This window comes from Schistosoma mansoni (assembly GCF_000237925.1).
Source record: "Schistosoma mansoni, WGS project CABG00000000 data, supercontig 0037, strain Puerto Rico, whole genome shotgun sequence".
In the NCBI taxonomy this organism is placed as follows: domain Eukaryota; kingdom Metazoa; phylum Platyhelminthes; class Trematoda; order Strigeidida; family Schistosomatidae; genus Schistosoma; species Schistosoma mansoni.
The window spans coordinates 201,614-227,200 of NW_017386026.1; the positions used below are offsets into that span (position 1 = coordinate 201,614).

At 37.8% G+C, this 25,587-nt stretch overlaps 1 protein-coding gene across 1 annotated transcript in view; it reads right to left on the minus strand.

Moving 5' to 3' along the window:
- Positions 1-19,253, minus strand: part of Smp_124540 (serine-rich repeat protein, putative) — a gene marked incomplete at its 3' end in the record, with an annotated part of 27,992 nt that extends 8,739 nt beyond the window's left edge. The window contains exons 1-7 of the mRNA XM_018790720.1: positions 18,935-19,253; positions 18,240-18,311; positions 17,601-17,662; positions 15,901-16,007; positions 9,715-10,375; positions 9,485-9,636; positions 6,466-6,616 (exon numbers count right to left, since the gene is read on the minus strand). Coding sequence (XP_018645963.1) covers positions 6,466-6,616; positions 9,485-9,636; positions 9,715-10,375; positions 15,901-15,994 — 1,058 coding nt within the window. The 5' untranslated portion in view covers positions 15,995-16,007; positions 17,601-17,662; positions 18,240-18,311; positions 18,935-19,253. The remainder of the gene's footprint in view (positions 1-6,465; positions 6,617-9,484; positions 9,637-9,714; positions 10,376-15,900; positions 16,008-17,600; positions 17,663-18,239; positions 18,312-18,934) is intronic.
- Positions 19,254-25,587: the final 6,334 nt, after the last annotated feature.

Genomic DNA, 25,587 nt, shown 5'->3' on the forward strand with positions numbered 1-25,587 from the left:
ACGACTGTCTTCAGGGGAACTTCTGTCATTTCCGGTCATGAAGAAGAAAATGCCCCACATACACAAGGAGTGGCACTGATGCTGTCTAGAAAAGCACAAAATGCACTTATAGGATGGGAATCTCATGGACCGAGGATCATCAAAGCCTCCTTCAAAACAAAGAGAGAGGGCATTACAATGAACATCATCCAATGCTATGCGCCGACCAACGACTACGATGAAGATGCTAAAAACCAATTCTACGGTAGGCTGCAGTCAATCTTCGAGAAGTGCCCAACCAAGGACCTGACCATTCTAATGGGAGATTTCAATGCCAAGGTTGGAAAGGACAACACTGGATACGAAGACGTCATGGGACAACATGGACTGGGAGGAAGGAACGAAAACGGTGAGAGATTTGCAAACCTATGTGCCTTCAATAAACTGGTCATAGGTGGCACCATATTCCCACACAAAAACATAAACAAAGCCACTTGGATTTCACCGGATCACACTACACAAAATCAAATCGACCATGTCTGCATCAACAAAAAGTTCAGGAGGACGATGGAGGATGTGAGAAGCAGAAGAGGAGCTGATATAGCATCCGATCACCATTTGCTGGTCGCCAAGATGAAACTAAAACTCAAGAAGCACTGGACAATGGCGCGGACAACATCACAAAAGTTTAACACGGCCTTTCTTCGAGATGCTGACAAACTCAACGAATTTAACATAGCCCTCAGCAACAGGTTCGAGGCCTTTCATGATCTACTCAATGGAGAGGGAACCACCATAGAGAGCAGCTGGAAAGGTATCAAGGAGGCAATCGTTTCAACATGTCAGGAGGTTCTGGGCCAAAAGAAGCACCATCACAAGGAATGGATCACTGTTGGTACACTGGATAAGATTGAAGAAAGAAGGAACAAGAAGGTAGCAATCAATATCAGCCGAACAAGAGCAGAAAAAGCCAAGGCACAAGCCGAATACACAGAGGTAAACAAGCAAGTGAAGAGGAGCATCAGGACCGACAAACGTAAATATGTGGAAGATTTAGCGATGACAGCGGAAAAGGCTGCAAGAGAGGGAAACATGAGACAACTGTATGATACAACAAAGAAACTTGCTGGAAATTACCGTCAACCAGAAAGACCAGTGAAAAACAAGGAAGGCAAAGTAATCAACGATATTGAAGAACAACGAAACAGGTGGGTAGAACACTTCAAGGAACTCTTGAATCGACCAGCTCCACTGAACCCACCCAACATCGAAGCAGCACCCACAGACCTCCCAATCGATATTGGCCCACCAACAATTGAAGAGATCAGCATGGCCATTAGACAAATCAAGAGTGGCAAAGCAGCGGGACCAGACAACATCCCGGCAGAGGCACTGAAAGCAAATGTAACAGCAACTGCCAAGATACTCCACATCCTCTTCAGTAAGATTTGGGACGAAGAACATGTACCAACAGACTGGAAAGAAGGACTTCTCATCAAGATTCCAAAGAAAGGCGATCTGAGCAAGTGCGACAACTACAGGGGCATCACTCTCCTCTCAATACCAGGAAAAGTCTTCAACAGAGTATTGTTAAACAGGATGAAGGATTCCGTGGACGCCCAACTTCGAGATCAACAAACTAGATTTCGTAAGGATAGATCGTGTACAGACCAAATCGCAACTCTACGTATCATTGTGGAACAATCAATCGAATGGAATTCATCACTGTACATCAACTTCATCGACTACGAGAAGGCATTTGATAGCATGGACAGGACGACACTAAGGAAGCTTCTTCGACACTACGGCGTGCCTGAGAAGATAGTCAACATCATACGGAACTCCTATGATGGACTAAACTGCCAAATCGTCCACGGAGGACAACTCACCGACTCGTTTGAGGTAAAGACCGGTGTTAGGCAAGGTTGCTTACTCTCACCCTTTATCTTTCTCCTGGTGATCGACTGGATCATGAAGACGTCAACATCTGGAGGAATGCACGGGATACAGTGGACAAGCAGGATGCAGCTGGACGATCTAGACTTCGCGGATGATCTGGCTCTTCTATCACAAACGCAACAACAAATGCAGGAGAAAACGACCAGTGTAGCAGCTGCCTCAGCAGCAGTAGGTCTCAATATAAACAAAGGGAAAAGCAAGACTCTCCGATACAATACAGCATGCATCAATCCAATTACACTTGGAGGAGAAGCTTTGGAGGATGTGAGAACCTTTACATATCTGGGCAGCATCATCGATGAACACGGTGCATCTGATGCAGATGTGAAGACACGGATTGGCAAAGCAAGAGCAGCATACCTACAGCTGAAAAACATCTGGAGCTCAAAACAATTGTCAACCAACACCAAGGTTAGAATTTTCAATACAAATGTCAAGACAGTTCTTCTGTATGAGGCAGAGACGTGGAGAACTACGAAAGCCATTATCCAGAAGATACAAGTGTTTATTAACAGCTGTCTACGCAAGATACTTCGGATCCGATGGCCAGACACTATCAGCAACAAGTTACTGTGGGAGACAACAAACCAGATTCCAGCGGAGGAAGAAATCAGGAAGAAGCGCTGGAAGTGGATTGGGCACACTTTGAGGAAATCACCCAATTGTGTCACAAGACAAGCCCTCACATGGAATCCTGAAGGTCGAAGGAGAAGAGGAAGACCAAAGAACACATTACGCCGAGAAATAGAGACAGACATGAGAAGAATGAACAAGAACTGGAAAGAACTAGAAAAGAAGGCTCAGGACAGAGTGGGTTGGAGAAAGCTGGTCGGCGGCCTATGCTCCATTGGGAGTAACAGGCGTAAGTAAGTAAGTAAGTAAGTAAGGTAGGTACTGGGTTCGAAACTCGCGAGAGCGGGTTCGTGGATGCGCACTGCTGAGGAGTCCCATAATAGGACGGAACGGCCGTCCAGTGTTTCCAGGTTTTCCATGGTGGTCTAGCTTCAATTGACTCACGCCTTCATCTATGAAAAATACTAAATCTCCACAAAACCCCTTCCCATAATTTATTGTCGAACCAATTTATAATGCAATCTTTCCTAGCCTCCTGTAGACATATATTTTCCATATAACTATATATACGAATGTACAGCTTAAGTAAATGATTTCGTCGAAAAGAAAATTTTCTTAGCAAAATAAACACTGATAAAGTAATAATAACAAAAAAAGTAACTCCAGGTGAAATTAGTTAGAACTGTGAATCTACCAAGGTAGTGATAAGTGGATTAATGTCTCTTTCGGATACATAAAGCAGGTGCGATGTTTTATGGTGTAGGAATAGGTTGGAAGAAAGCTAGGGGCGGTCAGACCAAAACGTGGCACAAGTCCTTGAAGTCACTGACAAGTGGACTGAGCCATGTTGGTAGGTGTGGACTACGTGATTAGGATCTGAGAGACGATAGCAATCGATGGTTAGAGACCTTGAATGACATGACTCAAAATCGTTTACAATGGCGCAGTTGCATCCACTCTTTGTGTTCTCCCAAATTCTAGTCTTCGGGGTTCTTCATGTCTCTATCTTTTTTCTCTTTCCAAATCTATTTCACCGGATTATACTCCTTGAATAACATCTTCGAACCGTAATCTTTCGGATTACTGCTTATACTCTTGCTACCTCTACCAGTATGTGATTTGAATCGACAACTGTATCTCTGTGCTAATGTGGTATGGCAACTTGAACTGATGTGTAGGTACGTATGAAGTTTTACGTTGTGACTGACTGACTGACTGAAATAAAGTAGGTTTGAGTTTCCTTATTGTTACTGCTTCAGCAAACCGGAGAGACGCTGAACTTTGTTGTTTGCTAATAATTTTGAAGGGTTGTGGAATGTCAATGGTATGCCCGATATCAATTAAGTGGCGAGCTATTGAACTGTTTAGAGCCGTTGTGACTCTCAGTCTCTAATTCTTTGAAGCGTGCTCGGATATGCGAACATGTACTCTTCTCTCTATTCTTTCAATGTATGTGCTTTGGTACATGCAGTTGCAGGTACTAAGCAAAGACAACCAGTCAATTTTTGTTTCTTTGAGTGAACAGTTCATTTGGTATAACGTTGTTAGTCTTACTGATGGATAAACAACATTCATCGTGGTATTCGTCCTGTAGTTAATTATTTCAGTGATTCCATCTTCTTTGAAGCGCAGATATAAGAAGTAGGTTTTCTTTCCCACTGTAGCGTATTCAACACGTACGTTGGTTTTGGCATACTCCTCGATAAATTTCACTGGACATGTATTTCACGTGCGCAAGTTGTTTTGATGGCAAGCTCTTCTTCTAGGCTTTCTTTGAACGAAGTTTACGGGTGCGGTCAAAAATGGTTCGTACAATCCCCTCTTTGTAACTTATTGGACTGAGGCTGTTGTAGTTTAGATAAATCCCACTCCATGTATTTTCGCAGTTGATGTGTCTTTGTAATGTGCCGTGTCATTGTTATATTTACAGAAGAGTGTAATTCATTCAATCACATGTTTTAGCTTTGTCTGTTCCAGGTTCTCCATAAATATATCAGCCAGACTTGAGCCATAGGGGCTAACCATGACGACTACATCAATTTGGCGATACTACACACTATTGAACTGAAATTATTTAGTTTTGGTACACATGAACAAGGAGCTGTAGAGGATTAATTCCTCTATATCTGACTCCAATAAATAAATAAATAATATCCCGCTAACTGAATATTTAATGCAGGCTAAATCTCCTAGTAGAATTATGGGATTACTCGAGATTATTCAAAAGCCTGAACACCAGTTATAGAGATAGTTCATTGTTGAAGCTCGGTAAAATCCGCAAGCGTACAGATAGCAAGCACACCGAGAAAACAAGTGAGTGTGTGTGTCAATGAGTGTTAAAAATCCATATATATTTATGAGTGTCAATGGGTTGTGGATAACTATTGATTGTCTTTGTTTACAACCAATGAGAGAATAGATTAAAGATTGATGTGCAGACACATGCGCTCAATCAGACTCACATAAATTTACAGAGTGGATTAAATGTCTAAATTACAGAGAGCACACAAATACTACAATAGCTGAATGGGGTTGCTACAAACCTTTTGAATTCATTGGATGACAATGGAAGGTGTTCAGGATATTGACATATAACTTCAGCCATTTCTTCTAGAGGAACCTTTGCGAATAGAGATGAGAGGTCGAAGGATACCACAAATTTATCGCAAGCATTTATGATTTCGAGCTTTTGTACAAATTCGAAACTGTCCTTCGGACTATACCACCTCACACATACTTGGATATGTTTACGTCTAATTTTGTCAAGCCCTTCAATTAACTTATTTAACAGGCAGTGTCGTTCTAACAATACAATTTGTATACCTTTGTATCATTATTATTATTATCATGTCTGTATGGTTGATCACGTTAAAGCCTAAACACATATCCCTCTTACTAGCTTAAGCATTAGTCACTTAAATCGCCAAACTAATTCTTATTTGGCTATTTTTACCTTACACCAAAATCATCCCTGTATTCATCGGCTTTTTCATTCACTTAATTCTCTAAACTTACGTAAACTCTTCAAATCCTGTTTAACTATATTGTGTAACCGATCTTATCAATTTATAATTCTAGACCATTACTACTCTACTGCCCTAAGTCCTCTATATCTGTTTTCCAATGATGTGAATCTTGTATAAACACTTCACAACTTCTCTAATTATCACACAATCGGTCCTGTTCTGTTTCCGGACTTCGTTTGATTACAGCCTCACCCACTCCACTATGGTTTTGAATTCCATATTCAAATGACTTCACACCTGTTCAGTCATATATATGGTTAGTACTGATAAATTTTATTATTCCAGTTCTTTTCCATCATCAATGTCAATTGTTGCACATTGTATCATACATACCTCAATATTGCACTTTAATCCGTTTATGGTCATAAGCAACTGATAAGGAGCCACGAAATACATAGATTCGTAGTATTCTGCCTCATTTATTGTTCAGTTCTCATTCATTTTCGATTCATACTTCTCAAATTATTGGCACCAGATATTTGAGTGCCTATCGAGCAGCTGAAGTTTTACACTTGGTCCATTTAACCATACTGTCCAAGTTAGTGGTACTTCTGTAGTGAACAGAACACTGCTTGGCGCTAATTGAATGTATTGAAGCAAAAATTACGGAGTATCTCAGTAAATTCTGCCAACCATACAATGAACAGTCTTTTTGCAAATTAACAAGCAATTGTCTCATTCCTCACTGTTTCTTCTCTAATTTAATTGTTCATGCATTTTCCTACCGATTGCGCTTCATTTCGGTTCTTTCCTCATCGGTCTTCTGCCAAAATACATTCTATATCTGACCAACACCATATACTACTTATGTGGATATAAGTAGACCACACCACACTTCCTGTGACACTATTCTACCGTCTTTTCATTAGCCACAATCGGAATTCACATAAATTCAACTAATGAGCTAAATTATTAGTCGCAAACTAACTTGATTGGTATTGTCCATATTAAACCAGTATTTAATGCTATTGTTCGTGAAATTATAGGACTGTTCAGTTTGATTGATTCAGCTGATTCCGAAACATCTTTCTCTGCAATCATAATCTCCAGCAGAATTTGTGACAGTAATTCTGTCTGACCTGGAGAAAAACAAAAAAAGATCATTCCATAATAGATATTTCATTTGATGTAAATCAGTTTTTATAAGAATGTCATATGAAACTGAAAAGAAATCATTTGATTAAGATAAACATTTTACTGACTAAATAACTTGGAACACATATACACACTATGTGAATAACCCAAATGAGTTGAAATATAAACATCAAACAGGACTAGTGTTATCCACAAAGTTTTCAATGTTCATTATATATGTTCTACCGAATAATTTAGATCATTTTACAGTTCAGTCAGTAGAAGAATGTTGCATTTCAAAGAATTGTTTTCATTAAAGTTTTCGCTGCAAGTGACTATTGTTATCTTTGACTGTCTGTTGTGAAGATTTTCAGCCGATACGCTGAATGTAAAGCACAAATATAATAGAAAATAAAGATAGAGAAAAAGTCTTCAGTGAATACTGAACTTCTATTTGCGACCCTCTTCCATTAAATAAGGGAAAAAATGACCGAAAGTCCCTAAAGTTTGTGCTGATAATGTTGTTCAAAAGAACTGTGAAAGCTCCACGATTAAACCATTCAGCTCAGAAAACTAAATTACAACTAAAGTTCAGGGTAAGACACACTTAATCAATTTTTAAAACTTTACGAATAACCTAAGACCTATACAGATAGGTAACACCATTTCAGCGTTATTGTGTTGAAGTGTTAGAATGTTGATCTAAAAGCAATATTGAGAACGGTCAATGTATTGTTTCCATCTCGCAAGCAACGACAACAAGTATAGTCTACAGACTGCAAGTAAAGGTCATAAGATAGAAATAATCAGTTGTTTTTTATACGAGTCACCCACTAATTCTGTCCAAGGTCATTGGGATAGCTATGAGCTAATAAAATAAAATCTCACTGACCAACCATAACTCAAATGACCTGAATATTAGTTGATATTTAATAAACATTAAATTGAATGGTAAAGTGTATATGATTGACTAAACTGAATAACCTTCAATTGGTTCCGTAAATTATTAATAAATTATTCAATCAGATGTATGTTGTTTATTGACTATCAAGGAATATATATACTGAAGCCTTTTAGCATAAGAACAATTATCTAGATTATGATATCAAATCACTCAATGTTGTTTGACTGTTATTTTCGTTCTTGTTCCAAGTTTCATACTTTCTAACTCTAGAATGGTCCCTTGAGTTAGGAGGTTATCTGAGAAAACCAAATACATTCAGCTCAATAATTTACTGAAACGCTGACCTGTAGTTGATATGTCGTAAGTTTATAGGGAGTGTACGCTAACTATGCATTTGTTAATGGTTTTTGGGCCAACATGAGATAGCTTAGTGGTCTGTACTTGATTTTCAACCTGTGAGTTGCATATTTGTAATTCATTTTACCTATCCCGGTTCTGGAAGCCTATGAGTAATATTATAACCTCTGAAACAAAAAACCCGTAGTTACGTACTCGGATCCGTGATGATGTTCTGGAAATCCGAACTAATGAAGCTGTAATAAAGTAATGTATGCCATCATATAGATTACTTTTAATAGTAAGGACTAAATTGGTTGCAGACTAATGGATTACGGATTTTTTCATTTATTGTTCTAAAACATTTTTTACGAAACTAATGATTCCACTCTGTCGTAAAACCAATTCCAAAAGTTCTTGGTTTAAGAATCACAGTATCATTTTTGCAATAACGTATTCAAAACTTTTCTTTTACTTACAACATAACAGCATACTATTGTTAACTTAATTACTTAATAACTAAAGATCAATTAAAATGCTCAGTTTTAAGTCGCTAACTTCTTTTATGCGAATGTTCCTCTGAGTTGTAGCTAGTGCACAACTGAGTGATATGAGAGGATGATAAGTAAGCTTTAGAGGTCTAAATTCCATACGTTGGTAAGTGATCCACAGATTCGAAATTCAACAACCATTTATATTTTATAGTTGAATTCAAGAGTCAATTGAAACTAGACCACCATGGAAAACTTGGAAGCACTGGACAGCCGTTTCGCTCTAGTGTGGGACTCATCACCATTGCGCACTCACTATCCCGCCCCTCGAGATTCGAACCCGGGACCTACCACTTAAGCGTTCGCGGGCGAGACCGATTGGTTCTAGGTTAGGGGTTGAAGTCGTGGATTCGCACTGCTGATGAGTCCCACACTAGAACAAAACGGCTGTCAAGTGCTTCCAGGTTTTCAATGGTGGTCTAGCTTCAACTGACTCTTAAATTCAATCATAAAATTACTAAAATCTCCACAAAGACCCCTTCTAATAATCATTTACACCTTAAATCATATTTATTTTTTGTCAAATATTCTGTACATATACAGGTCATTTTGTTTCAGAAAATGCCTTAGACTTTTGGTATCATTTATTCTGTCTTCTGATTTGCGGTCATTGACGGCATCTGACTATGAATTCAGACTTGTGAGTAAGTTATCACTCAACCATAATCACTTATGACATTTAACCGCAACTAGCATATGCATATGATCTTTTTCCCCTGTAATATACCAACTGTTCAAATCAAAGTATACGGAGCAGAATTTCCACTTACAATATACCCATAGGGTTATATCAGAATGAATGCTTGAAGAAGTGGTAAGTTCAAAAACTATTTTACGGACAAGAAGCAGAGATGGATGGTGCATAGCAGTGGAATCTAAGACAAACATTTATTCCTATTTGAGGCTAGTTAGCTGGATATACCTGCATCCCAGAGTTGACGTTCCTGCCAGGACTCAAAAACAGTACCGTTCGCTTCAAACGTTGTCACATCATCTACTTAGGCATCTGGACTCTGTGATGAATACTATTTATAGATTATTATTATTATTATTTTATTATAACCTAAAACATAATTACTTACTAGAATTAATATTCCGTATTTTTTCAAGGAAATTTCTTATTTCATTATTTTGTTCGGTGATGAGTCGATCCGATCCCACACCATCATTGTTTACATCCACTTCATTTTTTGTCATGTCTAATGTAGATTGACTAGTTATATCATTAGGACTTCTTAATAATACTGAAGTGGCTGAAGTAGTAGCAGTAGTAGCAGTGGTAGCAATAGTAGTACTTTCGAAACCGACTGACATATTTACTTCAGTTGTTATGGGTTTTTTATCCATAGGTCTTGTATTTTCTACCGGTGTTTGTATTGATGATCTATTCTTATCTATACGAATATCACTAACACCAACTGACGTCTCAGATCTGGGTGATGATGGTGGTGTGATTGATTCACTGGATTGTAGCACTCTCGTTGTTTCTTTTATCTGATCAGTGAGTATTATTGAAGAAGAACCATTAAAATTTTTAATATCTGGAGTATTTTCAGATTCATCATTAACTTTACTGGACGATAGTGTACTTCGAATGATAAGTTTTCTCAGAAATGAATCCTGTATTAAACAATTTGTATTATTTACACAAAATGTATCATTTAATTGTGATGAGAGAAATTCATTTTCCATTGAAATAAACTCATCATTCAATGATGTTGACGCTTTGAATTGTTGTTGTTCCTCTTCGTCTTCCATTACAGTTTCTTTTCTGTTTGTTATTTCATATTCTTCCTCCTTCTCGTCCACTAATGTTGTCTTCACGTTTATTTGATCATCTTCGTCTCTATGAAGTACCATATGTTCATTAGGTGTTTCCAAATTAAACACATGATCATTTATTTTCATGTACACATCTAATGCCTTCCATGGTAAAATAATTTTCGCTTTCTTTATTAAATTTTTGATGAGAACTGAAAATTAACAGAAAAATACTAGAGCAAATTAATGGATGTGCATGCATGTAAACGGAACGAAGGAATGGAATCAGTCGAAAAAAACTAAATTATGTTAGATAGTTTTATGGAAACATTTACTGAAGAAAAACAGTGATTTTCGAAATGAATTTGAGGAAGTCAGGTCAGCTTTAAGACAATCTCAATCAATCAGTCATGAGGATGGATGCAAGTGATATGAATAAATTATTTATCTATGGTTCCTGAAAATTTCGGGTTTAGGATTGAGAGTATAGTTTAGGATTTTTGAGTTAAAAGCTAGGATCACAGTGTGAGAATACTTCGCGGTTGTATTAAGAAACAGTTTTGCAAGTAAGTCCTGTATTTATGATCTCAAGAATATATAAGTAACCTTGAGAACCTTTTAAATCATGTTTAAATATTTTACATATTTTAATTCAATTTTTCTCATTATTATTTTATCATGATTTAAAGAGTTACTGAAGTTCATCTATACCCTTTAACATTGCCATGTTCATCACTATTAAGCCTCTTATTAACTAAATATCGATAGGCTTTACGTATTTCTCTCTTAGCTTTTTTATTAGATAAAAGCCATATGTCGTCGGGTTTTGAATTGCCACGCGAAAATCCATGAGCCACTATGTTAAACCTGATTGGTTCCCCTTAAACTATTTATGTTTATTTTAAATGTCCATGGTGCATTTCCGTAAAGTCTCCAACTAGAGTAAAGTAACTGTCCAGTACACCACACTGGTCATTGTACACTGCTTTCATCTTGTAGTTTGAAGCACATAATGATAAAACAAAAGAATGCAATCTGCATTAATCAGAGTATGATAAGTTTTGTCATAAATCCAGTACACATCAGGTACGTGTTGAAAGAGATTTAATAATGAAGGAAATAATGAAGAATTGCTTATGTACCATAACACAATGTTTAGTTCAAAGTAGTCAAATTATAAACTACCTTTCAAAATATTATTTAATTATCTCATACAAACACTGTTTCATGTAAATGATTCAAAAGTCAACTTCAATATGACAGAAGTAGATGAAAAATAATTCGAAAATTCAGAATTTATAATCCCTCAACATTACGTATGTTTTCCACTACGGAAAATTTAGATGAATCAGTTGTCACCGAACGACTTTCAGTAAAAAATAATGACTTGAAAATTTGTTAAGTGGGATATTACCGAAAATTAAATCACTAAAAGACATAACAGAGTATTTATATTGAGGACATAAACATAAGAGATCTTTTCAAGCATCAAATCAATTACAATTCTAATGTATTAAAATTTCAGTAGTAATGAATGCTAAGTGTACTAAATAATTCGTTATCTTTACTAACGAGAGCTTGTAAAGATTATTGGAATTTAACTATACCGGATATGAGAGTTACTCATTAATGGCACCAGGTAATTGCGCAATACCGCAAGTCGATCGAATTTCAACATGTAAATCGTTGGGTTACGGCTCACTGGTCTAAAGTCTAGGTGCTCACATTGAGAGCTTAGGATCCTGAGTCCCGTCCGCCAGTGAGATCGTAAGTGCACACTGCTGAACTCCTTACTAGGAATTAACAACTTTCAAATATCTCCTGGTTTCCAATGATTATTTAACTGAAGTCGATTCGTGATGTAAACTATGTAGATAATCTTATATTGTCGGCTATTTTTATAACTTTGCATAAAATACTCTATGAGCACCATAAAGGTTCTAAGTTCGTAAAATGAATAATCGTGAGAATTTCATCTCATCCTTCTTGTATTCCAAAAATAGTTCAAAGTATACTTACATTGTTCTTTATTCATCAACCAAACAAGCATAGATTTTGATTACGCACTTAATAGCTGGGTTCAATTTATAGCCGACTTTTTAAAGGTAAGTGGATTGTACACATTTATCGAATTAGATATAATTAGTGTTTATTTGGTTAAATATGGAGATCAACTTAAGTGCGATATAGCTTTCGTCAGCTAACCACGTCAGTAGCTCTTCTAGAGTTACTGCCAGTCCAAAGCCCGTGTAAACGAGGAGGTTTGGGGATAGGGTCGGCAACCCCATCACGCAGAAAACAATTTGGCTAAAAAACGCTAACTAATTAAACCATTTAAACTCTGCCCTAAGAGTTGAAGGAATAATTATGATGCATCAGGAAGAAAGCCGAGATTCTTTTGAAGTCACGAGGTCGATGCCCCTTCTAGAAACCAGAGCAACATTATTTATTGATACATGGAACGTCTGGACATTGTGGGAGACAGGGAGGATCAGTCAAATAGCAATGGAAATGAAGAGATACAAATCGACAGTACTCAGGATCAATGAAGCCCACTGGACCCAAGCTGGACAGAAAAGGCTAGATGCGGAAGAGATGCTGTTGTACTCCTGTCACAAAGAGGAAAGTGCTCCTCACACTCAGGGAATTGCTCCGATGATGTCCAGAGAAGCACGAAATGCACTTGTAGGATGGGTATCTCATGGATCCAGGATAGTCATAGCACCATTCAAAACAAAGAAGGGGATCTCAATGAATGTTATCCAATGTTATGCACCCACCAATGATAGCAATGACGATGGTAAAGATAAGTTCTAAGCGAGACTGCAATCATTCATAGCGAAATGCCCAAGAAAGGATCCCACCATCCTGATGGGAGATCTAAACGCCAACGTCGGAGTGTACAACACGTTATATGGAGATATAATGGGATGGCATGGACTGGGAGAGAGAAATGAAAATGGGAGAGATTTGCAAGTATATGTGCATTCAACAAACTAGTTATAGGCGGCACAATATTCTCACACAAACGCATACATAAAGCTACATGGATTTCGCCTCACCACACCACAGTGAACCAGATAGATCATATTTGTATCAACAAAAAATTGAAAAGGACAATGGAAGATGTGAGAACCAGGAGAGGAGCTGACATAGCTTCAGATCACCACCTTGTGGTTTCCGAGATGAAACTGAAGCTAAAGAAACACTGGATAACTGAGGGAACAGCATTACAAAAGTCCAATATAGTCTTCCTTCGAGATACTAACAAACTCAACGAATTCAAGATAACTCTCAATAACAGGTCCCAAGCTCTACAGGATCTACTGAAGGAAGAAACTACGATGGAAGAGAACTGGAAAGGTATCAAAGAAGCATTAACTTCAGCGTGTCAGGAAGTTCTGGGTAGCAAGAAGCATCATCATAAGGAATAGATCTCTATGGAAACTCTGGACAATATTAGTGAAGAACAAGAAGACAGCAATTAACAACAGTCATGTTATATCCTAGCGAAAACATGAGTACGGGTAACTTCCGAGACCTATTAATGAACGATTATTATATACATATTCTTGTTGTTTAACTATTGAATGATTATATATATATATATATATATATATATATATATATATATATATATATATATATTCATCTTATTATAAGCTTCATTTTGACCTATGAATCATTATTGTACGATTTACTGTCCCTAAATTATATTCAGTTTATTGATTATTATATCCCACGTTCACAGTCACATTTGACTTGATCTTATACAAATATTATTTCCTATTTTATGGTGTGATGCGGTCTGTTTGTTTGGTATATAAACCGAGTATGCTTGAAATAAATGATTCGCATAGCAGAAGCTGTAATTGGTGTTCTGGACTCAACTGGTTGGGCTAAGCGGACAGAGGACAAGTAACGATGCTAGGTTGTTCATACCGGTCGAACATTATTGGTTTGGCACATTGCTAAGATTGGGTAAGTCGTACTCCGATTGGTGGATTCATGTGATAAAAAACTGGATATAAAATCATAACGAATTGGCATAAGGTCTCTATTCTTTAAAAGTCATAAAAAGTTGAACAAGAAAAGAGAAAGCCGAGGCACAAGCAGACTACGCAGAAGCAAACAAGCAAGTGAAGAAGAGCACCAAAGCCGACAAGCAGAAATACATGGGAGAACTAGCAACGACGGCAGAAAAAGCTTCAAGAAAATGATACAACGAAGAAACTAGCAGGGAGACATGGTAAACTGGAGAGACCAGTCAACGACAAAGAAAGGAAGACAATCACTGAGATTCAAGAACAGAGTAGATGGGTGGAATACTTGTGGGAACTCCTGAATAGACGAACTCAACTGAATCCACCGGCCATCGAAGCAACACACACAGACCTTCCTATAGATGTCACTTCATCATGGTTGAATAAATCAAGATGGTCATCAGATAACATATTTACAATTAAAGAACATATGGAACTCAAAACAACTGTCAACAAATATATTAAAGTCAGAATCTCCAATACGAACATCAAGACAGTTCTATTGTATGAAGCTGCAATTTGGAGAACTACTACAACCATCATTAAATAAAGTAAAAGCATTTATAAACAGTTATCTACGCAGGATACTCAATATACATTGGCCGGATAACATCAGCAAGAGCCTACTGTGGGAAAGGACAAACCAGCTTCCGACTGAAGAGGAAATTATGAAAAGATGTTGGAATTGGATAGGACATACATTACAAAAATCACCAAACTGCATCACCAAGCAAGCGCCAACCTGGAATCCTGAAGGGCAACGGAAAAGAAGAAGGCTAAAGAACACGCTGCGCCGAGAATTGGAAGGAGACATTAGAAGAATGAATAGCAACTGGAAAGGATTGTCCAGGACAGAGTTGGATAGAGATTGCTGGTTGGCGATCTATGCTCCTCCACGAGGGGTAACAGCTGTAAGAAAATATGTAAGTTTCGTCAGTGAATAAACCATTAAAAACAGGAAGCAATAGCCATTCCAGCCCAATCTAAGACAATACTTCTATATAAACCCATCAGCATTCCAATTTATTCAAGTCCTATAATGACCATATTATCTCTTTATTACCTGACTGGAATGCAGTACTTTAAACCTAAAACAGTTTTACCAGATAATTGCTAGATTTTAATCATTATAAGGAAATTAGCCTACATATATTGTTGAAATCACAAACCAACCTAGTTTAGACGACCATTGAAAATATGGAAGTTTCAGACAGCCGTTTCTTCCTAGTGTGGGAATCCTCAGAAGTGCACATCCATGATTCTCCAGTCAGGATCTGAACCCAAGACTTTCAGTCTTGCATGGAAACGCTCGACTTCCGCATCACTGAACCGGGATCCAATAGTGTGCAAGTGAAACCATGTTGGGTGTGAAGAAGTTACTAACCGAAGACAATAGGATGTAGTCTTTCAAAGTTGTGGATTGGTTGAAGCCAACCATATACACCATTGAATCGTGGTTCCACGGTCTAGAAGTTAAGCGCTAGCACACGAGATTGAAGGTCCTCGATTCGGTTCCTGGTTGGAGTATCACGGATGTAAACTATTAAGGATTCCTACACTAGGAAGAAACGGCTGTCTAGAACTTCCGTATTCTTAATAGTTGTCTAGTCTAGATTGGTTAGTGAATCCAGTGAAATAACACAATCTCCGTAACCCTTTACTGATAATATATAAATACATATATTTTGACGTACCATCGTCAATCATGTAATTTCCTGAACCATCTGTAGTAATTTTAGATTTTATTGATTTTGGAATACTTAAAAATAACTGTTGATCAGTCGGCATAACAAATGCAACTCTGAAAAAAAAACAATAATAAGGACGGTTATTCAACTTATAAAGAAAAATTGTCGTCCGACAAAAACATTCACTGAGAAAATAACTTTTTCCATCATTAAATTGGCATAATAAGTACAAAATTAGTTACGATTACTTCGTTTTTTTCATAGTTCGAATTATGTTTTAAGAGTAGTTGGATAGTGGACGATTATCTGTGTCGAACTATCTACATAAGTTTTTCCGAATGTCAAGAAATTCTGACAAGATAACATTCAATGTGAACATCATATTGAAGGACTTCAAGTAACTTAATGAAGCATAACGCAGTAAGGTGATAAGCTGTAGGCTGAACTGCAAATTTATGCTACTAATGAACCTAAAAATATATATAATTAAATAGAATAAAATGACTGAATCAATACAAAGAAAGATTCTTGCAAGATTTATATTATTAGAGGCTCCTCAACAATGAAAAAGCGTAATGAGGTTAAAGATCTAATATAGAACCATCAAGCCTAGAACCGAGCATGTAACATTTAAATTATTGTGTTGAAATGCTTAGATTTTAAGAAACTGTCATGAATCGTTGGTTATCGTTTGAAGTTCGGCTAGCATTAATTAGCTATAAAACTATATTCAAATTAATTAACAATTTGATCAGTACTAGTGAATGTGATAAAATGTACTGCAAACAAACATCGACATACACCGTTTAACTCTTGAAAGCTAGTCGCTAAAAATATATGTGATGAACGATTACTTGTTACTTTTTTAAAATATGGAAACCATACATCGAATACAAAATTTGTACATTTTTCATTAGTTGTCCTTTACATGCTTCATGATTATTTTGATTCCGTTATTTTATCATTAGTTTCTGTTTCCTCTTCCGTTTTCTTCAAATGAATCTTCTCAATCTTCTGAAGGCATGCATTCCACTCTTGATTGGTGCTGTATACTACTTATATCTATCAACATAAGTAGTATACATCGCATTATAGTTAAACGCAATCGATAGATTCGAATAAAACTAATGGATTTGTAAAAAATGGGACTGCTCACTAATCAGTGATCTATCAATTTTAAATAACTCACTCGAACAGAAGGTCAACAGTTGATCAACAAGTTAAGAATTGATAACAATTGACAAAATGCGATCACTCTCCAACATTTCATAAACCCATAGTTTTAATAACGTCTAATACTCTTTATTCCACGCAAACATATCTACTTCTAGAACCATACGGTCCATATAAAAACTACGACTACTGCTAATACTATTTATCGCTATACCAATTTGATTTTTCCGTTAATGGTTTCAAGTTCTTGTTTTCATGTAACTTGGTAACTTTAACTGAAACACACATGTAACAAGTTACACTTTATATTTATCTACTCGTCCTAAAAGCTCATTGGTAAGATCTGAGAATGGACACAGAAGCACAATTCTTGTAGATTATTAACTGTGAAGCTGCTTTACAAAAAATATACCCTTTAAACATTTTGTGAAAGACGTGTTTTTTTAGAAATGTGTTATTCATAGCAAACAAAAAGAGAAGATAGGATGATTGTATTGTACTAAAAAGAAGGATGGAAAAGAAGCATTCCTTACCCAAAATCTGTATTAGATAGTCTTGTAAATGAATACAGCCTTGGTTTGACATAAGTATGCACCTGAAAAGTGAAATCAATAAAAGCAAAGCAAATCAACTCAATTCGTTCAATATTGCAAAAACAGTGATGTACATCCGGTGACTCATTCTATGTAGAAATTATTCTGTGAACTTTCATCCATTAAAAAAATTTAAGTTTTGTATCTCAGTTATTTGAGCATCAGAGAAGAGATTATTGGAAATCTACGTGTAATGCTTTTCAATTATTTTAATTAAGTACACATAAATATGGTCAACTTGAAGGTAAGCCATTTTGTGATTTGTGTGTATTATAACGGTATTACTCATGAGTAACTATTTGTCTACTGTACAATTTTCGTCTTCGTATATCACTTGATATTCATGAACTAACCGTTCTCCTATTGGTTAGTAGAAATTCGATCTTTCCCATTAGATTGACCTGGTCAGTTTTGTACTAGTTTGTCCTGAATGTTAAGTGATATATATATACTAAAAAGCATAAGAAAATAAACTTGGTGCCCGAAAATACTTGATATTAAGAATGACAGGTAGTAATTTAGATCAAACCTCAATGATTCACAAAATGTATGCATTTCAAAGTATGACAATAAACTTACATTATCTGACACTTTGATGAAATCAATAATTTGTTCAGAACCTCTAGCATTATCAATCAACTTCTTTCTAATCTGAAATACATGATGAAAAATGTTCAATAATTTTGTCTTTATACCACGAAAACTCAAATTATTTAAAAGTGACAAGACAGTATGACAATCAACTATTTTGTTGATTCTATGAAAGAAATTACAAATGGACTGTTAGAATCACTCAAAGTGAATACCTTGATAACTTATCTCTGATGGATTCTAAACTTTGGTTTGAGTAGTATATCCGGTAGATTTGACTGGGTTCATAAAAAAACGCCTATGATTTATCTATGAAGTTGTTTATAACAGTCCATTGTATTCTTTTCAATTAGAAACATTTATTCTGTATCTAGGATGAAATATATCTGGTGGAAATATACATCTTAATAATTGAGCACTAATCTGTAGACCATACCGTGTTTGTCTTGTATTTTAGTGCTGACTGAATACTAGTAAACAAATTGCATTTTCGACACTAGTTTTAGTGACTCGAAATTAGGTTTTTAATTCTCAGCTCACAAGATTGTGTATAATCGACCAAGCCTTGGGCCTGAGTGTCACTTGTCGCTCGACTTGTCACTAGCCCTAAATGTTGACATTTTAATTAGATCTATTCATTATTGTAATAAATTCATAAAATTAATGAGAACACTTAAGCTTACCAGTGTTTTTGATCCATAAACATTGAATTCAACATCAAGAAAGTCTAAGTACGGACTATCATCTAACCAAGGGTACTAAAATGTGTGAAGGTTTTCAGGAAAGAGAAATACGAAAATAGTCACACAAATTAGAAACAGATAGAAGTACGGAAGAGTGAAATTAATTTGCCTTCATCTCATAACATTTTAACAAAAACTTTGTGTATAATAATTTAAAAATGTTTTGAGTTCAGAAAAAAACTACCTTATACAGTACATTATGCGTTTTTTGATAAGTCGTAGACCGTGATTTATATTCACGTATGGCATTACAGCTTTGATGAGGGAAGCAACAAATGTTCGAGCACAGTTCAAAAAACATTATTCTCGTTATCAACATAATGCTGTGAAGATTAATAAGTTTTTAATGAGATCATGAATCGAACAATGTGAGTAAATTCTGGAATCACTGGACGGCCGTTTCATCCTACAATAGGACTCCAATGAAGTGCGTATACATGATCCCTCAACATTTATTTATGTCCATCTTCTGCAACTGACTGTCACTAAATAATTGAGCGACTCGGAAACAAAAACAGAGATGCGAACATTCGGATATTTCACTGGACTGGCACCCTTTACGAATTAGAATGAGAACAAAATAGCAATCGAGGCAGAATATTACGAATCTATTATATTTCGTGGCATCTTGTCAGCTGCTTATGACCATATATGGATTAAAGTATAATACTGAGGTATCTATGATATTGTAGCTGTAAATAATTCCCCAAAATCAATAGCTTTTTAAGTGTTAGACATTGGATGCTGACCACATTAGTTTTAGTGGACATGTTTAACTGAATGCGTTCGGTCATGCATCCGCACCAGATCACGTTATAGCCCAGCATGGGAAACATCTCCAACGCTCACTAGCCACATTAGAGCAACCGGTTCTCGATATATTGATAACACATCAAATATATCTTTCCAACCCCTTCACATCTGACTTCTGATTTTAACCGAGTGGGGGACGATTCGATTATAGAATGTGTTAATGAATAATAGTTGTATGACTACAATACTAGTGGTATCCTCAATATAATGTGCAACAATTGACATTGATGATGGAAAAGAACTGGAATAATAAAATTTATCAGTACTAACCATATATATGACTGAACAGGTGTGAAGTCATTTGAATATGGAATTCAAAACCATAGTGGAGTGGGTGAGGCTGTAATCAAACGAAGTCCGGAAACAGAACAGGACCGATTGTGTGATAATTAGAGAAGTTGTGAAGTGTTTATACAAGATTCACATCATTGGAAAACAGATATAGAGGACTTAGGGCAGTAGAGTAGTAATGGTCTAGAATTATAAATTGATAAGATCGGTTACACAATATAGTTAAACAGGATTTGAAGAGTTTACGTAAGTTTAGAGAATTAAGTGAATGAAAAAGCCGATGAATACAGGGATGATTTTGGTGTAAGGTAAAAATAGCCAAATAAGAATTAGTTTGGCGATTTAAGTGACTAATGCTTAAGCTAGTAAGAGGGATATGTGTTTAGGCATTAACGTGATCAACCATACAGACATGATAATAATAATAATGATACAAAGGTATACAAATTGTATTGTTAGAACGACACTGCCTGTTAAATAAGTTAATTGAAGGGCTTGACAAAATTAGACGTAAACATATCCAAGTATGTGTGAGGTGGTATAGTCCGAAGGACAGTTTCGAATTTGTACAAAAGCTCGAAATCATAAATGCTTGCGATAAATTTGTGGTATCCTTCGACCTCTCATCTCTATTCGCAAAGGTTCCTCTAGAAGAAATGGCTGAAGTTATATGTCAATATCCTGAACACCTTCCATTGTCATCCAATGAATTCAAAAGGTTTGTAGCAACCCCATTCAGCTATTGTAGTATTTGTGTGCTCTCTGTAATTTAGACATTTAATCCACTCTGTAAATTTATGTGAGTCTGATTGAGCGCATGTGTCTGCACATCAATCTTTAATCTATTCTCTCATTGGTTGTAAACAAAGACAATCAATAGTTATCCACAACCCATTGACACTCATAAATATATATGGATTTTTAACACTCATTGACACACACACTCACTTGTTTTCTCGGTGTGCTTGCTATCTGTACGCTTGCGGATTTTACCGAGCTTCAACAATGAACTATCTCTATAACTGGTGTTCAGGCTTTTGAATAATCTCGAGTAATCCCATAATTCTACTAGGAGATTTAGCCTGCATTAAATATTCAGTTAGCGGGATATTATTTATTTATTTATTGGAGTCAGATATAGAGGAATTAATCCTCTACAGCTCCTTGTTCATGTGTACCAAAACTAAATAATTTCAGTTCAATAGTGTGTAGTATCGCCAAATTGATGTAGTCGTCATGGTTAGCCCCTATGGCTCAAGTCTGGCTGATATATTTATGGAGAACCTGGAACAGACAAAGCTAAAACATGTGATTGAATGTCAATTGAAGCTAGACCACCATGGAAAACCTGGAAACACTGGACGGCCGTTTCGTTCTATTATGGGACTCCTCAGCAGTGCGCATCCACGAACCCGCTCTCGCGAGTTTCGAACCCAGGACCTACTAGTCTCGAGCCGCAGCCCTTAACCGATAGACCACTGAGCTGGCATCCAACGGTGTTAATGTCTAACTGGTAGGTCCTGAACTCCGCCTGTAGCTCCTCCAGGGGCTACTGCCGGTCCCAAGCCCGGGTAAAGGAGGAGGGTTGGGCATGGGGTTAGCGACCCCATCCCGTAGAAAATCAACTCGCTAAAAAAACGCTAACCAGAAAAAATCATTCAAACCATTCAAACTCTGCCCTGGGAGTAGAAGGAAAAATGACGTCTCATGATGAAAGCCGAGTTCCTTCGGAAGTCATGAGGCCGATGCACCTTCTTACAACCAGAGCGACAATTTTTATAGGTACATGGAATGTCCGGACAATGTGGGAGACCGAAAGAGTCTTCCAAATTTCTGCGGAAATGAGGAAATACAACCTGGAAGTGCTTGGAATCAGTGAAACACATTGGACGCAGGTTGGACAACAACGACTGTCTTCAGGGGAACTTCTGTTATACTCCGGTCATGAAGAAGAAAATGCCCCACATACACAAGGAGTGGCACTGATGCTGTCTAGAAAAGCACAAAATGCACTTATAGGATGGGAATCTCATGGACCGAGGATCATCAAAGCCTCCTTCAAAACAAAGAGAGAGGGCATTACAATGAACATCATCCAATGCTATGCGCCGACCAACGACTACGATGAAGATGCTAAAAACCAATTCTACGGTAGGCTGCAGTCAATCTTCGAGAAGTGCCCAACCAAGGACCTGACCATTCTAATGGGAGATTTCAATGCCAAGGTTGGAAAGGACAACACTGGATACGAAGACGTCATGGGACAACATGGACTGGGAGGAAGGAACGAAAACGGTGAGAGATTTGCAAACCTATGTGCCTTCAATAAACTGGTCATAGGTGGCACCATATTCCCACACAAAAACATAAACAAAGCCACTTGGATTTCACCGGATCACACTACACAAAATCAAATCGACCATGTCTGCATCAACAAAAAGTTCAGGAGGACGATGGAGGATGTGAGAAGCAGAAGAGGAGCTGATATAGCATCCGATCACCATTTGCTGGTCGCCAAGATGAAACTAAAACTCAAGAAGCACTGGACAATGGCGCGGACAACATCACAAAAGTTTAACACGGCCTTTCTTCGAGATGCTGACAAACTCAACGAATTTAACATAGCCCTCAGCAACAGGTTCGAGGCCTTTCATGATCTACTCAATGGAGAGGGAACCACCATAGAGAGCAGCTGGAAAGGTATCAAGGAGGCAATCGTTTCAACATGTCAGGAGGTTCTGGGCCAAAAGAAGCACCATCACAAGGAATGGATCACTGTTGGTACACTGGATAAGATTGAAGAAAGAAGGAACAAGAAGGTAGCAATCAATATCAGCCGAACAAGAGCAGAAAAAGCCAAGGCACAAGCCGAATACACAGAGGCAAACAAGCAAGTGAAGAGGAGCATCAGGACCGACAAACGTAAATATGTGGAAGATTTAGCGATGACAGCGGAAAAGGCTGCAAGAGAGGGAAACATGAGACAACTGTATGATACAACAAAGAAACTTGCTGGAAATTACCGTCAACCAGAAAGACCAGTGAAAAACAAGGAAGGCAAAGTAATCAACGATATTGAAGAACAACGAAACAGGTGGGTAGAACACTTCAAGGAACTCTTGAATCGACCAGCTCCACTGAACCCACCCAACATCGAAGCAGCACCCACAGACCTCCCAATCGATATTGGCCCACCAACAATTGAAGAGATCAGCATGGCCATTAGACAAATCAAGAGTGGCAAAGCAGCGGGACCAGACAACATCCCGGCAGAGGCACTGAAAGCAAATGTAACAGCAACTGCCAAGATACTCCACATCCTCTTCAGTAAGATTTGGGACGAAGAACATGTACCAACAGACTGGAAAGAAGGACTTCTCATCAAGATTCCAAAGAAAGGCGATCTGAGCAAGTGCGACAACTACAGGGGCATCACTCTCCTCTCAATACCAGGAAAAGTCTTCAACAGAGTATTGTTAAACAGGATGAAGGATTCCGTGGACGCCCAACTTCGAGATCAACAAACTAGATTTCGTAAGGATAGATCGTGTACAGACCAAATCGCAACTCTACGTATCATTGTGGAACAATCAATCGAATGGAATTCATCACTGTACATCAACTTCATCGACTACGAGAAGGCATTTGATAGCATGGACAGGACGACACTAAGGAAGCTTCTTCGACACTACGGCGTGCCTGAGAAGATAGTCAACATCATACGGAACTCCTATGATGGACTAAACTGCCAAATCGTCCACGGAGGACAACTCACCGACTCGTTTGAGGTAAAGACCGGTGTTAGGCAAGGTTGCTTACTCTCACCCTTTATCTTTCTCCTGGTGATCGACTGGATCATGAAGACGTCAACATCTGGAGGAATGCACGGGATACAGTGGACAAGCAGGATGCAGCTGGACGATCTAGACTTCGCGGATGATCTGGCTCTTCTATCACAAACGCAACAACAAATGCAGGAGAAAACGACCAGTGTAGCAGCTGCCTCAGCAGCAGTAGGTCTCAATATAAACAAAGGGAAAAGCAAGACTCTCCGATACAATACAGCATGCATCAATCCAATTACACTTGGAGGAGAAGCTTTGGAGGATGTGAGAACCTTTACATATCTGGGCAGCATCATCGATGAACACGGTGCATCTGATGCAGATGTGAAGACACGGATTGGCAAAGCAAGAGCAGCATACCTACAGCTGAAAAACATCTGGAGCTCAAAACAATTGTCAACCAACACCAAGGTTAGAATTTTCAATACAAATGTCAAGACAGTTCTTCTGTATGAGGCAGAGACGTGGAGAACTACGAAAGCCATTATCCAGAAGATACAAGTGTTTATTAACAGCTGTCTACGCAAGATACTTCGGATCCGATGGCCAGACACTATCAGCAACAAGTTACTGTGGGAGACAACAAACCAGATTCCAGCGGAGGAAGAAATCAGGAAGAAGCGCTGGAAGTGGATTGGGCACACTTTGAGGAAATCACCCAATTGTGTCACAAGACAAGCCCTCACATGGAATCCTGAAGGTCGAAGGAGAAGAGGAAGACCAAAGAACACATTACGCCGAGAAATAGAGACAGACATGAGAAGAATGAACAAGAACTGGAAAGAACTAGAAAAGAAGGCTCAGGACAGAGTGGGTTGGAGAAAGCTGGTCGGCGGCCTATGCTCCATTGGGAGTAACAGGCGTAAGTAAGTAAGTAAGTAAGTAAGTAAGTAAGGTAGGTACTGGGTTCGAAACTCGCGAGAGCGGGTTCGTGGATGCGCACTGCTGAGGAGTCCCATAATAGGACGGAACGGCCGTCCAGTGTTTCCAGGTTTTCCATGGTGGTCTAGCTTCAATTGACTCACGCCTTCATCTATGAAAAATACTAAATCTCCACAAAACCCCTTCCCATAATTTATTGTCGAACCAATTTATAATGCAATCTTTCCTAGCCTCCTGTAGACATATATTTTCCATATAACTATATATACGAATGTACAGCTTAAGTAAATGATTTCGTCGAAAAGAAAATTTTCTTAGCAAAATAAACACTGATAAAGTAATAATAACAAAAAAGGTAACTCCAGGTGAAATTAGTTAGAACTGTGAATCTACCAAGGTAGTGATAAGTGGATTAATGTCTCTTTCGGATACATAAAGCAGGTGCGATGTTTTATGGTGTAGGAATAGGTTGGAAGAAAGCTAGGGGCGGTCAGACCAAAACGTGGCACAAGTCCTTGAAGTCACTGACAAGTGGACTGAGCCATGTTGGTAGGTGTGGACTACGTGATTAGGATCTGAGAGACGATAGCAATCGATGGTTAGAGACCTTGAATGACATGACTCAAAATCGTTTACAATGGCGCAGATAGCTGTAGCCCAACGTCCTGCAACACTAGGCTTGTGATTGAAAGCCTGTCCTTAGCAGGCAGGGTGACACTCAGATAGCTGATTTCACCGGATTATACTCCTTGAATAACATCT